Raw genomic sequence first — 18,095 nt, 5'->3', positions numbered from 1 at the left:
CTTTATATATATATATATATATATATATATATATATATATATATATATATATATATATATATATATATATATATATATATATATATATATATATATATATAATCTGGTAAGGGTATAATAGTCATTCCATGTCTATCGGGGATGAAAATCGCAACAAAAAGAAATCATAAGGACGGTCCGAATACAAAAAAAAGGAGACTATACGACAATTTGACTAAACCATAGAGACGATTTTAGTAATTTGTTAAAGTTGTAAAAGTTATAGTTGTAAGTCCACGAAGGGGTTTAATATGCATATGGAATCACAGGCGACTAGCTAATTCACTTTGTACGTCGACGGTCCACCACCCCATTTCTACAAATGGATTCTAAAATGCTGTATTTCAGCAAACTAAATCCAAAACAAGCTCATATTTGTAAAAATAACTCAACGTTTTTCACATGATTTTCTGTAATTAAAGCCATCGCACGAATATCTCTAGCAAGAAGAAAGAGTGATAGAGAGAAAAAAGATAAAGCGGAGAGAACCTAATGCAAGTATGGAATGCGTCAAACATATCTTGGTGTGAAAAATGGCATGTCCCTCTACTTTTGTACTTTTAGTTGTTCTATATTGATGCTGATTAGTGATTACTTTGCGCCACAATAAACATCGCTAACTATTATAATGGTATGTGTCATCTCTTCACCACTTCCAACCACTAAACATATGGAATACTTACCACTATTATTTTTTGATTATTTAAATAATAAAATATATATTTCTTAATTAATTAAAATATAGAGAGAGATAAAGAGAGAAAAAAGATGCTTTTGTATGGTGGTTAATTCTCCCGACCACAAATGGCCACTAAACATCTCTACCACTAACCACATCTAACATATAGGATGATGTTCACAATTGTGGTTCATGGCCACATACGCCACACGAGTCCATTCATGAAGAGAATTCAGCAGTGGCGGACCTATGTAGAGCCTAGCCACGAACAACTATTTCAATTCAGCCCTATAGTGTAATTTTTTTTTCTGTTAATTAGGTGCAACATCTTCGAAATATGAATGTCACTATTTTTTTTTGGTGCCACCACTATTCAAACTGCCATTTCCGATGGCCTTACATGTGGTCGTGTTGTTTAGTATGCTTATCTTACGGGGGTAAAACTTTGAACTCTGTCTCCAATTCCTAGCAGTGGATCTATATATGCTGTGCCGTTGAAAAAACGTAAACAAATCTTATTCATTAGCATATGCACTCAACTGTGTATGTAGGAATATGTCTAGCAAAAAGAAAGTGAAAGTAAAAAAGATAAAGCCGAGACTAATTAATGCACGTATCGAATATAAAATTAAGCCCTATATGCATTATATATATACCATGAAAAAACTCTTCAACATGCAAACCCACACTGCCACACATACCTCTTCTCCATGCATATGGAACGCCCATCAAACCCTCCTCCTCCTCCTCCTTCTTCTTCTTCTTCTTCTTCTTCTTCTTCTTCTTCTTCTTCTTCTTCTTCTTCTTCTTCTTCTTCACCAGACCAGGAGTTCTTATATGCATTAAATGCAAATGTTTCTAACTTCGTTTCTGTGAAGCTTTCCAGTGAAGGCAACTACCATCTATGGGAGAAGCAGATGGAGTGCCTCCTGAAGGCTTACAATCTGCATGGCATTGTATGTGAACCAATTACCCCAGACCTCAATACCCGATTTGACAGTCTTGTCAAAGGTTGGATTTTGGGTTCGATTAGTGAAGAGATACTTGACACTGTTTTCGATCTTGAATCAGCTAAAGAGGTTTGGAACAAACTAAAATCCATCTACTATCCAACTACAATGATTCCTCAAAAAGGTAAACTCGCTGGTTATTCTAAACTCAATATTGAAACATTTTAACAATCAACACTGTTTAATATGAGCTTATAGTTTGATATATAGACTTTTGATAATACAATTTCCACATCATGAACAATTTGCTGCGAATAAACACACTACTAATTCTAAAGCACACTCAAGTAAAACACGTCCATAATTAATGTGCATAACTTTTGATTTTGTAATGCATATCCCTCTTTATTATTAACTACACTCAATTCTATTTTAACTAATTTGTATTAGTTAATTTTTAGATATAAAAATACGTTTCTCCACAAACTCTATTCCTCTTTCTTTTTATTTGTTTGTTTTTTATTTCTCTAATAATTACATGATCATTATTTACATATTTTAAAAAAATAACTAATTGTTATTTTTATTTTTATTAAGTTATTTAAAAATAAACTTAGTATCAAATATGGCCTTTTTAAAAAAAAAATAAGTTAAATGGTATAATTATTAACAAGTGCACAAACAAAAATTTTTAAAAAATAAAGATATTTATCCTATTAAAAATTGTTTTTTTTTTAAAACACTTGTCCAATTTTTTTTGTCGTACAACAATTTATACTCTTTAAAAAAGTTATGTGTGAGGTTAAAGTGAAGGATTTCGATGCATGAAATAGTATTAAAAAAACGTGTTGCAATAAATTTGGATTTAAAATAAATAAATCAAATTTTCTATATAATAATAACGAAGGCGAGAGAGAATAAGAGAAACTGAGAGATTTTTTTTATTGATAATAATAATTTTTTATATTATGGAACTGGCTGTGAGACTCATGTATTAAATGTGTTTATTTAAAAAAAATTAAATATGAAATTTTAACAATTTGAGAAGTTTGAATTTATAAGAAAAATGAGAAAAATTTTGAATTATTAAAATTAATGAGGCTTTAATACATTGAATACATTACATATATAAACTCTTCTAATAAATACCTTACATATATATTATCTTACATATTAAATGTATAATTTTTAATAAATAAATTGAAAAATACAATAAAATAACAAGTGAAAAATAAAAAATTCAAAAATTTTAGAAAATGTCATGTATCCAAATGAAGAAGAGAAGTACATGTGTCAAAAAGATCTTGATTTATTAGGGAGGAAAAAATGAGTAAATTACACGAATGGTACTTATGGTTTATGGTAATTTGTGTGTTTGATCCATAACTTATTTTTTTAACTTGGAGGTCTCTACTGTTCGTTTTTGTTACACGTTTGGTCCTTGTCTTACTTAAAAAGACTATTTTGTTATTAGTTATTTAATTTATTTAAATAAACACACCCCAAGCCATCATCCCACCTTACCTTACCTACCCCACCATTTTTTCATATTTAAAGAATAAATTTTTTTAGTAACACAGAGACCAAGCGAATAATAAAAACAAACAATAGGGACCAAACGCGTAACAAAAACAAAAAACATTGATATTCCGAGTTAAAAAAATAAGTTAGGAACCTAGCGCGCAAATTACCCCAAACTATAGGGACCATTCGTGTAATTTACTTTAGGAAAAAATTAGTTGATAATTATGATGTATATAATTTTACTTTTTGAATCACATACACCTAGGTATAGAACCATCAAAAACTACATAGTTTTAACAAAATGCAACCAAATTTCTCTACAATCTTTCTTGTATTCTCTATTCGACTAGATGATAGACTTTGTATATATTTCTATGGAGTTTTAAATATTTAATTTTGCACCACAAACCATGTATAAAAATACATTATCAAGTACCTATAAATCTTCATTTTCAAATTTAATGTAGAAAACTATAGTGAAAGATTGAAATAGTTCATTAAAAACCCAATAAACATCTTCCCGTAACACATCAAAAAGAACCATGCAAGTATATATATGGTTGGTGCCAAAGAAAGTTATGAAGCCTACTAGAGGTCTAATATAAACAACACATTCAAAATACATAGATGTTGGAGATTAATTATGAAATCAAAAATAATATGAGCTCAAAAGCAATAAGAAGAAGCTAACAATGAAAAAATTGTGTTTTTTTAATCGAAATGAAGTCAATTTTGATGGTTTTATACCGAATATTACATACATGACAGCCACATATTCACTTTTCCCTATATATATATATATATATATATATATATATATATATATATATATACTATATATATAGAGAGAGAGAGAGAGATAGATAGAGAGAGAAATTTGTTCAAATGTATTTCTTCAAAACCTCAAATTCGACTTTCCTAATTCATTTTTATACATCAGATTTAAGGTTACACCAATTACTCGAAGTGAGTTACCATGCAATCATATTTCAGGATCTTACATGTTATTTTATTTATTTCTTATAATTTATGAGGATTGATTTCCTTGCCTCTAAAATAGAGTTACAAAGAATATAAATACATGTATAGATAATGGTATGGGCCTGGACTATATAATGCATAATGAGCTAACAATAAATATAAGGTGGGCTATAAAACAATATAAACTAATATCCCCAAAATTTTTATCGGGATTGTGAACATGTACATTTAAACTGAATCAAAAATCTATAAATAGAGATGTAGAAAGCGCTTTCATGAATATGTTAGCATATTAAGCAGAAGAGGGCACGTCTAACACTCGAACCTAACCTTGAGCAACTTTGTCACACACAAAGTGTATGTCAATGTCTATATGTTTGGTTTGTTGGTGTTAATTCAGGTTAGCAGACATGTAAATGACACTGATGTTATCGCAATAGACAAGTGTTGCCTTTATGTAGGGAAGCATAGTTTGCAAGGTAAATTACAGATCAATCTCATTTCAGCCACTGTTTTGGCAATTCCTCGATACTTAGGTTTTGTCCATGCAAAACACAAATATTTGGACATGGAGCATCGATAGGTGGTACATTCCCCCATTCGAAATTAAAATAAGAGACAAGGTTAGCTGTGGGGGATACATGAATACAAAGCCTGTGATCAATGGTTTTGTGAATGTAGCACAAAATGCATTTTAGAGCATGAAGATGCCGCTCTCGTGGTTTACGCATGTACAAACACATCTGTTGAATTGAAAATACAATGTTGGGTCTCGTGAAGGTCAAATATTGAAGAGCTCTTTCAAGACTATGATATAAAGTAGGATTTGCGACTGACGGGCCTGTTGAGTTCAGCTTTTGGACCATTTGTGAAGGAGTACGAAAGGCGTTGCATTTTAGCATCTTTGCACACTCAATAATATCGGTGGCATACTTTTGATTTGAGAGAAATAAATCCAAGGATGATCTAGTGGCAGAGATCCCAAGAAAGTATTTCAAAGCACCAAGGTCAGTTATAGCAAACTCGTGGCTAAGCTGAGTAATGATTCATTGAAGCATCTCCATGGTAGAAGATAACATCATCAACATAAATTATAAGACATGTGGTGGTTGTGGATGTCTAGAAAATAAACAGAGAGGGATATATACTGGTCTGTTGAAATCCTATGATGGTGGCACAACGAGGAAAATGAAGATACCATACCATGGTGGATTGCTTTAGGTCGTATAGAAATTTTTGTAACAAACAAACATGGTCAGGAAACTAAGAGTCACGAAATTCAGGAGGTTGGTGCATGTATACTATCTCCTCAAGGTGACCATGAAGAAAGTGTCCTTTACATCAAGCTAGTGGATCGGCCACTGATGAGAAACCACAATATTGAGATTAGTGTATATGGTAACCGGTTTGAGAACCGGAGTAGTAGTCTGATAACAATCCAATCCCTGCTATTGATTATGACCTTTGGCTAGAAGTCTCTCTTTATAACGATATATATATATATATATATATATATATATATATATATATATATATATATATATAGAGAGAGAGAGAGAGAGAGAAAGAGAGAGAGTGAGTGAGTGAGTGAGTGAGTGTCCCATCTATATAAAATTTATGGCAAAAGAGCTTCATAGATCTGAAAATGTAGATCCCTTGAGTCCGTCGAACAAGTTGCCAAGTACCTTTAGTCATAAGAGCACTAAATTCATTCTTCATTTCTTTTTTTCCTGTTTGGGTCATGTATAGCCTATAAATATGACTGAAGGATAGGGGTGATGGTGGTAGTGTGAAGATTAAGCCTTTTTCTGGGTTTAAAAATCCATGTTTTGGCTTAGTTTCTCATCGGATGAGCCGGAAGAGGATGAGGCATTATGTCTGAAGGAACCCTAAATGGAGAGGAACTGAGTGGAGATACAAATTTCGAGGATTGTAAGGAAGGCTAGGATGTAGGGGTTGATCCCAAGAGATATATCAAGGCAGTCATTGTGGACGAGAGATGAGAGGAGGTCGAGGTTTGAGGATGGGTAATGGTTTGAATTTGGGTTGAGTTGGTTTCAGAACTATTAGGTGATGGAGAAGATGAGTATGTACAGAAAAGTGGAGAGGGTTCAAAATGATGTTCTAGAAAATCATAAGGGGGTAACTCGATAGGAGTAACTAATTTAAAGGGAAAAGTTCTTACGTCAATGAAGAGAAAGAATGATTTTATGAGAGGGAAATGTCAAGACATAGATGACCATGATGGTTGAAGGGATAGCCCAAAAAGACACAATGTGTTGTGCGTTGGGTGAATTTATGAGGTATGGTAATATGGGTATAGCATAAAGAGCAACAAACTATAAGATTGGGGGTAAGTGAAATGAGTTTGAAAGAGGTGAAAATGAAGTGTCTCATTTTGGATTGATGCTGAAGGAAGGATATCTAGGAAGTGTGTGGTTGTGTGGAGGGCTTCTACCTAATATGTAGGTGGTATATGAGCTTGAAAAATAAGGGATCGTATCAAGTTGTTTATGGTGTGTAACATCCGTATTTTCTGTTTTGTTGAGGTGTGTGAGAACATGAAAAACAGGATTAAATACCATTTTTGGCAAAATGGGCATGAATACAATTTGGAAAATACATCTGATTTTTTGTTTTCAAGGGTAGACCCGAAGATAATGAAGATAATTGTTAAGAAATATAACATAATAATGCAAACCGATTATGCTAGAAATGGGTTAAGTCCATACGTCGGAATGAATAATATTAAAAGCATTAGACGTATAAGAAGTAAAAGAATCGAATGAAAGGTTCACATGTTTCCTAAGTTGGCATGCTTGACGAATAACATCAAAGTTTGTTTTATTACATGAAATTAGATTATTGGAAATTAAATATTGGAAAAATTTACTGTTGGGGTGACAAAGGCGTTGGTGCCAACAAGAGTGACTTATGGAGATATGAACTTGAGGGGTTGAAGGAAGAACGGGATAGAAAGGACAATCACTATCTCATCGGATTAAAGGTTGTTTGGTCTTATAATCATTGGCAGTGAAAACAAATTCATCATATTTAATAGAACATTTGTTTTGATGGGTAAATTTGCGTACATCAATAAGATTTTTAATTATTAAGGGTGTGATGAGTATGTTATTGAGGGGAAGTGGAGGATAGCGATTTTGTAAACGAAATTTAGAGTGCTCGGTCTTGATCACAAGAATATGTGACCCGTTACCAACTCAAGCAGAATGAGAAAATGACTATGACTAATGGATTCTAGAATACTATCATTTGCATGGACATGATCCGTGGCTCTGGTATCCATTAACCATTTATCCTGTGGTAGGGTCTTACATAGACATTGTGTAAAACATATACGGAAGAGGTGTAGATTGGTACTGTACAAACCATGTCCATGGGAGAGCGATGTTTCCCTTTTCTGATTCTCAAATGTGTTCCTGGATGTAGCCACTTAATGGGTTTGTGGTTGTAAAAGAGGTGGGCCAACAAGGCATTGAGGCTATCGAGAGGAGTTGTTGGCCTATTGGGGACTGTTGGGCGTTGTACTCCGTATGGATTGTGCTAGAGGGGGAATAAAATGATTCATAGGGCTGAACAAAAGGCTGTAGTGATGAATCTGTTCTTGAGAAGTTCTGGCTGGTGGTATTTAGTTCTGGTTTCCTGTGTGTGGCTGTTCTTGTCGGTCTCTAGGCTACTTGCAGTAGTCATTTCGGCTGTGATTTTGGTGACTATTATCGGTGTGAAAGACTGTAGGTTAGGAGCATTGGTCAAAGTGTATGAGAGTCAGGGATCTTCGATTTGTGTTAAGTATCGGTTCTTCCAACACAAGCATCGAATGAGCTTCGAAAAAAGAGGGAAATGGGTGTCGGTGGGGGATCATTATTGTTATGCCATTAATTCGAGAGGTGAGATCGTTGATTGTATAAATGACAAGATGTTTATCAGATAGTTTGGAGTTGATATCCAAGTTTGCAAGATGTTCGGTGATATCCAATAAGGCTGAAACGAAAGATGACCCATGGTATGGACCAGAGTTCACAATCAAGTTGCATGATGTGAAATTCAGTGTTGTCTCGGAAGAGATTTTTGATGTTTAGCCACACTCGACGAGCCGAAGTATTTTTCATAAGAATTGTGTTGAGAAGATTGTAAGAAAGGGCTGAGTAGAGCCACATTTTTACCACTGCATCTACCTTTGGGTTCGGTCAATTTTTGAGTTGGGTTGTCATAGTAGCGTCTATGTGATCAAGAACATTATATGCTTCACAGTGGGTCTGGTAACGAAATCTTCTTTCACATGTTTCAAGATTTTGAAACTTTCATTAAACATGATGGTATGTTCCTATATTAACAATGCATAATGGCCTTGTTGGGTTTTATTCAAAAAATGGTTTCTAAAATCACTAAAAACGACAACGAAAGCTTTAAAATATTGAATATACATAAAACTATTTTATCCCACTAATGATCATTTTGCATGTATAAAAGATTAACACAACCATAGGAAGAAAAAATTACAAGCTTTAAAGTCTTTGAATCTTAAAGGGAGGTTGGATGTTGATGGAGTGATGGCAAGAACTAAAAGATAGAATTCCTCTAGAAGTATCCACCAATAATAACCAAATAAACTAGAATGATAGTTCTTCTTGCTTTAAAGAAGCTCTTATGCCTTTAAGAATGAAAGGATATTTTGTTTTAAAGGAGAGCTCAAGTATAACCTTTTCTTCAAGCTAATGTCATAAAAATAAAGAGAAAAAGAGAAGAGACGTGAGAGAGGTTCCAAGTCAGGGTTTTGAACACTAAAAAATAAAAGAAAGAAAATCTAGTCTTAAGCCTTTTAGATAAGTCCTTATCTCATGGGTCTTGACACTTTAATATCCATGTTTTCTTGATTATAACTAGCCATGCTTTTAAAGCATGATGTGTATAAAACATGTCAAAAGATGACTAGATTTTGTCCCCTTACTTGTCATCTTATACTTTTATAAAAAGGAGAGAGTTTTTATAAAACTCTTCCATATTTTATAAATAATAAAATCATAATGCTTTTATCAAACAAACAAAAGTCTTTCTAGTCCAAAAAAATTGTGCATGACATAATAAATTATACCTTATGATATATCTTCATACTTAACATTGAAAATTAATGTTTTCATAAAATAAATAATTTCTTATATTTTGAAAGAATTAAAAATAGTTAATAAGATCGAATATTGATAAATATGCAATTGCATTTACTTGTTATTGATGTGACCTAATGGGATTATATGTCATTAGCAAATATCATTTCAAAATGATTCTTGAGTATATAGATCTTTCGAGGCTAACAATGAATACAAGATGGGTTATACAACAATATAGCCTAAAAATCACGAGTTAAATTAGTAAATTTAAGTCCTTACCTTCTACGTAAAACTTTTGTAAGGATGTTTTAAGAAATGTTCTATATGGTTACATACATGGTAATTACTAATGAGTTGGGTTACTTAGATCAAATTTTAGGTATTATAAATTTTACTATAAATATATGTTTTGTATTCAATTTATATATTAATATCTATTGAGGTCGGGTCCATGGTCTGAGACTATAAGCATCAACAACCCCATCCTCACTTTTTTATTTGAGGATTCCCCATCCTCATCCCCTTCCAATCAACTTGGAGATTTCCTGGTAAAACCAGGTTCAAGTTTCAATTTCCCATTGGGTATGGTTTTTTTCCATCCCTGTATTTAAAATTTAAAAACGATACCTATATTAATCTCCAACGAAACTATAAGGGACTTATCTGAAATGAAAGACATAGATAAACTTCTTTCAATCGAAAGAATAATAGAATAAATAGATATGTTATGTTTAAACAGAAACAAAGACTAAAGATAAAGTCAAGGTTCCAACAGAAACAAAGACAATTGAAGCCGAAGGGTCAAGAACAAAACCAAATATCAAGGAACCAGTAGAAAACTATAAAAACAAGACAATGGAGGCTTTACAGGGGCAACCAACAGAAAGAAAAGGTAAACTCACAAAAGTAGAACGCAACAAGCAATTATGTAAAGCTATTGTCGAATACAGATGGGATGATGTAGAATCCATGATAAATGAAGACAAGGGTGTAATCACAGAGGCAATCGATAGTGATGGCAACATGATACTTCATATAGTGGTTGAGATGGGTTCAAACTATTTTGTTAGTGAGATGTTATCAAAAATCGAAGATGTAAAATTACCTAAAATGAAAAATAAATATGGAAGCACAACCCTTCATATTGCTGCAATCGTTGGCAACAAAGAAGCAGCAAAGCTCTTGATTAAGAAAAACAAAGTTTTGTTGGACGCAACAGACTTTAAAGGTGAAACACCTTTGCATAAAGCTTTTGAAAATATGCATCTTTCTACCATTGAATATTTGTTGAAAGTTGCCAATGATGATGGAAAACCCAAGCTGGAAGTAGATGTAAAAAAAGGCATCAACGTTCTTGTTAATGCTATTTCTGCAAAGCAGTATGGTAAGTAGCAAAAATATATCACGTAAATACGATGATCTTAAGACTTGTTAGATTGAACATACATGCCTGCAGATTTAACAAAGGAGTTAATAAAAAGATATCCTGAATTTGTTGTGGAAGACGATGATGTATTGATGGCAATAGCTAAGACCTTTCCGAGTGGGCTAGACTATTTGGAAACATTTATATATCCAAGTAAGTTTGTGTTATTCGAGAGATAGTTTGTTTTGTTATTTGCTTTTAAGTTTCATGACTAAATATGGTTTTTCTCTTTCAGTTCCGAATTATAATTATAAAAAGATAGTCCATAGAGCCAAGGGCCTCTTTTATTTATTAAAAGGTCTCTACATCAACTTAATGGGATTAACACATGATATCCCTAACAATATGATTTGGAGTATTTTGCGACCGGTAGCAATCATCATAGGAATGGGTGAGCTATAGACAACGAACATATACAACTCGATAATTATATATACATATATAGGGGAAGGCTCAAATAAGAAAAATTATGAAATTGAGAATTTGAGAACAAATCTAAGCCACATATTTCTTTTTGTCGCAAAACCTTTCTGCATACCGGCGCAATGGATGAATGTAATATTTATATATGAATATAAAGTGAAGTATATTATGGCAAATTTCAAAATCTGCTACTTAAGTACTCCAACCTAGACTACAGAACATATAATATTCATATATTCATACATAAATATATTCATATCTGAACAACTGAGAATAGACACATACTTTTATATATATATATATATATATATATATATATATATATATATATATATATATATATATATATATATATATATATATATACACTTATTTATATATGAATAAGTATATAATTATTCATATATGAATATCCTTCATTGTTACCAACACTTCTGCCGCCCACAGATACCACCATCTCTACTACCAACCACCATATTCCAATAAGAATAATCACGTGACTAGACACAAACTTACTCATATATGAATATACTTATATATTCATATATTAATATTATCTGTTCTCTCATCCCGGTATGTTGGAGCGCTTAAGAGGTGAATTTGAAATATATGTGAGAACATACTTACCTTCATATTCACATATAAATATTACATTCCTCCGTCGTGCAGGTACGTAAGATGGTTTTGTGGCAAAGAGAAATATGTGACCTAGATTTGTTCTCACGTTCTCAATTATATAATTGTTCTCGTTTGAACCTAAGTGTGTGTGTGTGTATATATATATATATATATATATATTTGAACTCAAAAGGTATATGGTATTGCTCTAATAAAAGTTTATTTGTGCTTTTGCAGTTCCATTAGGGGGCCTAACATGGATTTTAAACTTGATTCTCCTCGTCATACAGATGGTTTATTTTCCACTCTTTATGTTTTATTTTTCCTTGTGGAAGGTTTTAAAAACAATACGTAAGAGCATAGGAAGTTTATCCACTTATCCTGATTGAGTTTGAGATATAATTTATGCAGTACATTTTATATTTTTTAACTTGCCACAGTTGAACCAATTGAGCATATCGAGAAGAAATTCAAGGAACCGAAAGAAGCAAAAGAAGTTCTAAAATTGGTATGTGATGAAATAGAGAAGTTAGGGTGCCCTGATATAGATCATCCTCGCTTGTACGCCAGACCAGTTCTAGAAGCAGCACGTCAAGATGCTTATGAGGTTGTTGATGAGATTTTAATGAGATGCCCTAAAGCAATTCGGTACAAAAGATAAAAGTGGGTATGACATCATACAATTAGCGGTAATAAACCGTTCAGAAAATATCTACCAACTTAGGTACATTCTCGGGGAGCGTAGGAATGTCTATAGAATGATCGAAGATTCCTCTAAAAACAATATGTTACACTTGGTTGGAAGATTAGCTCCTTGGCATAAACTAAAGCTGCGCACTGGTGCAGCATTACAACTACAAAGAGAGCTTCAATGGCGTGAGGTAGGCCATACTTAATGAATTGTAGGGATTTATGTATTTTTTTTTTGTTTAGTGGTACAAACGAGTTAAAGTAATTGTATAGGTAGTGAAGAAGCTAGTATCTCCCGCCTACCATACTAAAGAGAACATTTTTAATGAGACACCGGATATAGTATTTACAAAGGAACACAAAAATTTGGTGAAGGAGGGAGAGAAGTGGATGAAAACAGTAGCAGAATCATGCAGCATCACTGCAGCGCTGATTACGACAATCGTATTTGCAGCAGCAATTACGGTGCCAGGTGGAAGCCATCAAGAAAAAGGCTTCCCCCTGTTTAGAGGACAAATTGCCTTCAAGATCTTTGGTCTATCAGATGCAATCTCACTATTTGCATCCAGTACATCATTACTAATGTTCCAATCCATACTCACTGGCCGTTTTTCTGAGCAAGATTTTCTGGTCAGTTTGCCAAGACGATTAATTATTGGTCTTTGCACCTTAATGATATCAACAACTGCCATGATGGTGGCCTTCAGCGCGACCTTGTTCCTTGTCTTTTGTCATGGAAAACGATGGATGCTTGCTCCGATATGTGTATTAGCTCTCCTCCCGATTGCATCTTTTGCTACTTTTCAAATCCCGTTGATGGTAGATCTATTTCGGTCAACATACGGGTACATTGGGTACATCTTTAAAAAGCGTAGCAGCAAAAACAGCCGTAGATTATATCCGTATGACATCCGCCTATTTTTTGGCAAGTGAAATAAGTGCATATCTTGGAATTACGTATTTTACTGCATTTTACAAAAGATAAGTTGGATAAAACAATCATAAATTATTTCCTATGTCATTGTGATCAGAACAAGAATTACTTTCCAGTTTAATATAAGTGTTGTCACATATTACACGTGCCTTTTTTTTCTTTTTTGGAAATGACAAATGATTTAGCAGATGCCTACTCGTGTATTTCAACGAGCACCCCGAAGCTCCTTTACAGGGCAAACCTAGCCCCATAGGGGTTTCAACCTCTTAAATTTGTTGTGCTGACTATTTGTTGTTATTATTATTATTATTATTATTATTATTATTATTATTATTATTATTATTATTTTCATGTGCTCATGTCCTTTTTTTTTCTTTTTTGGAAATGACAAATGATTTAGCGGATGCCTACTCGTGTATTTCAACGAGAACCCCGAAGCTCCATTACAGGGCAAACCTAGCCCTATAGGGGTTTCAACCTCTTAAATTTGTTGTGCTGACTATTTATTATTATTATTATTATTATTATTATTATGTGCTAATGTGCTGCTGTATACAAAGGAAATTTGAGTATCCATGTTTAGAAACACTTTTCATATTCAATATATATATATATCTAATTTTAGTATCCATGTTTAGAAACACTTTTCATATTCAATATATATATATATATATCTAATTTTAGTATCCATGTTTGAGTATCATGTGGTTGTTCCTAATTTTTGCACTCCTAAACTGGCTTAGTTTTAATGTAGTACTTACACAAACTATCCATTTATATTTTGTGTCACTAACATGTTTTTGTGCCAACTATTACCAGAAAAAGACTTTTTATAACATACATTGTATGTCATAAATGAAAGACGATATATCTTTTTTTTTGTGATATATTAAAAATGTATGTTTACGATATTCAACTACGATATATATTTATGACATACATTTACGAAAGATATTTTTCATGTTGTAAATTTTGATTTTTTTTTAAATATATAACAAGCATTCTATGACAAACAATTACAACAAACTATTTGTATGTCACTATTTTTTTTCCAAGTTTTATGACTAAAAGACTTTTAATTACATACATTGCATGTCATAAAAAGATATACATGACGGACAAAAGTATGCCAATTAAAGCTCTGCAGTAAATGAGAGACATCATACATTTTTCTGTAACAAATTCCCAATCTATATTTATGACATATATTTACAACCTACATTTTGTATGTCAAATTCTTTTACATTTTTTAAACACATGGCAGCATTATTTGACATACAATTACAGTAGACTAGCTGAAAAGCTAGCTGATAGCTGAAAAGCTACCTGATAGCTTATAAGCTAGCTAACAAAAAATGACGTTTGGTAAAAACTAGCTAGTAAGCTAGCTGAAAGATATAAAATAACATAAAACTACATTTAGAAGAATATGTTTTTTGTAACTAATTAAAGGTATATTTGGGAAATTTAACAAAAAAGCTACTGAAAAGCTACTCAAAGCAGTTTTTTAAAAAGCTAGCTTATAAGCTAGCTTCTCAGCTACTTTTTGGTTTGCCAAACATGACAACTTAAAAAAAAAAGCTTGAAAAATAAGCTAACTTATCAGTTAGCTATGGCATGCCAAACACAGCCTAAACAATGCAATATTGAATATAATATAAACCTTTCATTATGGTGAGAAAATCTCAACATATATAATACTTTTATAAACGAGACATTTTTGGCGCAACCATATATCGTTATCGCTTGTGTAAATATACATACAAAAAATACGTACATAGATATCTATATTGTAACAAACCGTTATTTCAAGCCTATAAAAGTCAAAGAAAGTCAAACATACTAAATAAAAGTTAATTTGTCAATTTGTTAAATTTATAAGCTGTAAATATAATTTAATAAATGTAAATTATTTTATTATTATATTGTGTTTTAGAAATTGGAAATTTAAGACACTTGGCCCGAAATCACCTTCTGGTGATTTCATGCGAATCGAAATCAGCTCCACCAAAAACCCTCACAAGGGTCCGACTTCGAACCGAAAACACATGCGAGGACCCCACCTTTTGACCGAAAACAGCCTTGTTCTCGGTGAGATTTAGAGCGAAATCACCTTGATTTTGGTGGATCCTAGATCGAAATCTCCCATTCTATCCCTTTGGCACACACTTCAAAAGGATAATTGCACTTCCCAATGTAAACATCCCATCACCTTTTCCCCTATTTATATATTTCAACCGAAAACCGTCTCATTTCATACACATTTCCTATGAAAACATCACATTTTCTCTCAAAACTCTTAAGCCCTTCTTCACATCTTCAAGTTTCCCGGGAAGAACACTTCACATCTTCAAGTTATCATCAAGAACATTATCCAAATACCCAAAAACTATTTTTAAATAGTTTGATTTCTAAAAAAACATTGTAAGTTTTCTTACATATTTAGTGTTTTCTAACACTTTAGCTTAGTATTTAAATTATTATTTCGTTAATTTAAGTACGATATCGTGTATAAATATTATTAGGATACGATTATTTATACGAGTTCTAACCCGAGGATCATCGCAACCAAATCATAACCAACCAGGAACTCACACACAAGGTGAGTTCATACCCCTACGTTTTCACTATTTTTCAATGTTTTAGGGGGGGGGGGGGGGGAGTAGAAGTAAAAAAACGAGGAATCTTGTGTGAACATGTAAACGATTTCAAAGCATTTTAAATTATTTCAAAGCCTTTTAAATTATATATATATATATATATATATATATATATATATATATATATATATATTTATTTATTTATTTATTTATTTATTTATATAATTAAAATTCTAAAGGCTTAGGACCAGTGGTTTCGCTTTATTTCATTTTCCTTGTTTGGATGTGGGCTTAGAGTGGGATTACGTGTTCGACTGTCGTTTCAATTCTAATTATATATACCAAATATATATGAGTATAAAATTATTTAAATAAAACTTTAATTCTTTTGTAGCACGTTGAGCAAGACGATATTTTTCTTACATATTCTCATTACCATTCGTACAAAATTGTTAATATACTTGAATTATCTTTATTTCAGTTTCATGCAAATTTTATTCAAAGTTATTAAAAAATACAAAGATTTTCATTACCACTAGACATACATTATAAACTATAATAGGTATAGTTATGGAACATACACGCTACTACACTAGACAGAGATACAATACAAAAATAATTATATGAAGTATGATTATTTACATTAGTCTACACGTAACCGTTAATATAGCTTTATGAGATAACTTTAAGTACTTATGTATGTACCCACAAAAGTCTTGATGTTATAACCAGAGTCTCCTAGTGGGAGAGCGAGACAATTGTGTATAGATCTATACGGGACTGACAATCCCGCACGTTAACTATTCGCTACAGTTAGGCCGGCAGGCCTGGGTGACAATGTCGTTACAGTTCCGACGCTTGAAGAACGTCGTATCAGGCCATCTTAGGTCATCACCATGGTTATAATAACTCACAATTTGGTATTAACAATACGATTAGTGTATGAATACTTAAACAACCTCAAATAGTTTTATTAAATAATAAAACTACAACACAACGACTTATAGTACAACTGGTGTATCCGGGCACATACATTTATAGAGTTTCATACGAGTACAATTACAGTATACTATTTTCAATACAGAGGAACGTACATTACTAAAAACATTCATTTTTATAGTTTTATGTGAACTAAAACATCATTACATGATTTCAGAGTACAACAACAATTACACAGTTCGGTTTTACGGTATTAAAACTACATTTCATTTACATTAGAAAATATTGGATTTCCTAGGATAACATACTTATATTTTCAAGGAACAAAGACATACGTTACTATATAAAATGCTTATGAACTCACCAACTTAAATATTGATACACTTTCAAAATCACTTGTATTCTCAGGGAACCAATAGACAGGTACAATCACAGGTTTTGAGAAGATGGAGCGACATAGAGTCACGTATTTTAGTTTTTGCTATATATACGCCACGTATCATATATTCAATGACTTGAACACATATGTACAAACTTATACATTATCAATACGATGGTTGTTGTGCTTTGATTACTATTATGAAATTGTTGTGATGCTGAACATGACGTCATCAACCCCCGAACATTTCCGTCGTTCCGGTTTGGCGGTGTAACGTATATGTTAATATACATATATTTATGGGATGTTTTCTTCTGTTTTATAACCATATATACTGAAATGATAGCCATTAAAAGGATTTCTAGTATATTACAATGAAATGGAGAGACATTAGATTAATCAAACTAAGGAACATGCCTAAATGTTTCTTTTAGTAACTAGTTTAATATCTTACTAATTATATGTGTAAAATGTTTATTTATCACGATCGATATACATATAAAAGGTTGTTATGGTTAAATAGTCATTTAATGATATTTTAAAATGGATTCAGCTCAATCGAAACAGGAAAGCAGAAACAGATCCAGGATAAAGTTTCAACAGAAGGGAATGTCACAATTTCAACTGAAATACAAACAGTGGGCGAAGACACAAAACAAAAAGGGAAAAACAAGATCATACGCAACAGGGAGTTGCGTCAAGATATTGAGGAAGGAAATTAGAGAGAAGTAGTGTCCAAACTAAATCATGATAAAGGTGCATTCACAGACGCAACAAACAGTGATGG

At 32.3% G+C, this 18,095-nt stretch overlaps 2 protein-coding genes across 2 annotated transcripts; both read left to right on the top strand.

Annotated features, from left to right (window-relative positions):
* The first annotated feature begins 4,051 nt into the window (after positions 1-4,051).
* LOC111889297 (uncharacterized) lies at positions 4,052-13,875 on the top strand. Its single transcript, XM_023885434.3, has 6 exons — positions 4,052-10,683; positions 10,756-10,878; positions 10,961-11,116; positions 12,004-12,117; positions 12,207-12,647; positions 12,730-13,875. The coding sequence occupies exons 1-5, from the start codon at positions 10,155-10,157 to the stop codon at positions 12,425-12,427; spliced, it is 1,143 nt and encodes a 380-aa protein (XP_023741202.1). The 5' UTR covers positions 4,052-10,154; the 3' UTR covers positions 12,428-12,647; positions 12,730-13,875.
* LOC111889283 (uncharacterized) lies at positions 12,525-18,030 on the top strand. The gene is made up of 3 exons (XM_023885418.1): positions 12,525-12,647; positions 12,730-13,310; positions 17,862-18,030. The coding sequence occupies exons 1-3, from the start codon at positions 12,525-12,527 to the stop codon at positions 18,028-18,030; spliced, it is 873 nt and encodes a 290-aa protein (XP_023741186.1).
* The last annotated feature ends 65 nt before the right edge of the window (positions 18,031-18,095 follow it).

This window comes from Lactuca sativa, chromosome 7 (genome assembly GCF_002870075.4).
Source record: "Lactuca sativa cultivar Salinas chromosome 7, Lsat_Salinas_v11, whole genome shotgun sequence".
NCBI classification, from domain to species: domain Eukaryota; kingdom Viridiplantae; phylum Streptophyta; class Magnoliopsida; order Asterales; family Asteraceae; genus Lactuca; species Lactuca sativa.
The sequence above is the reverse complement of the archived record's forward strand: the minus strand, read 5'-3'. Positions and strand labels throughout refer to the sequence as shown.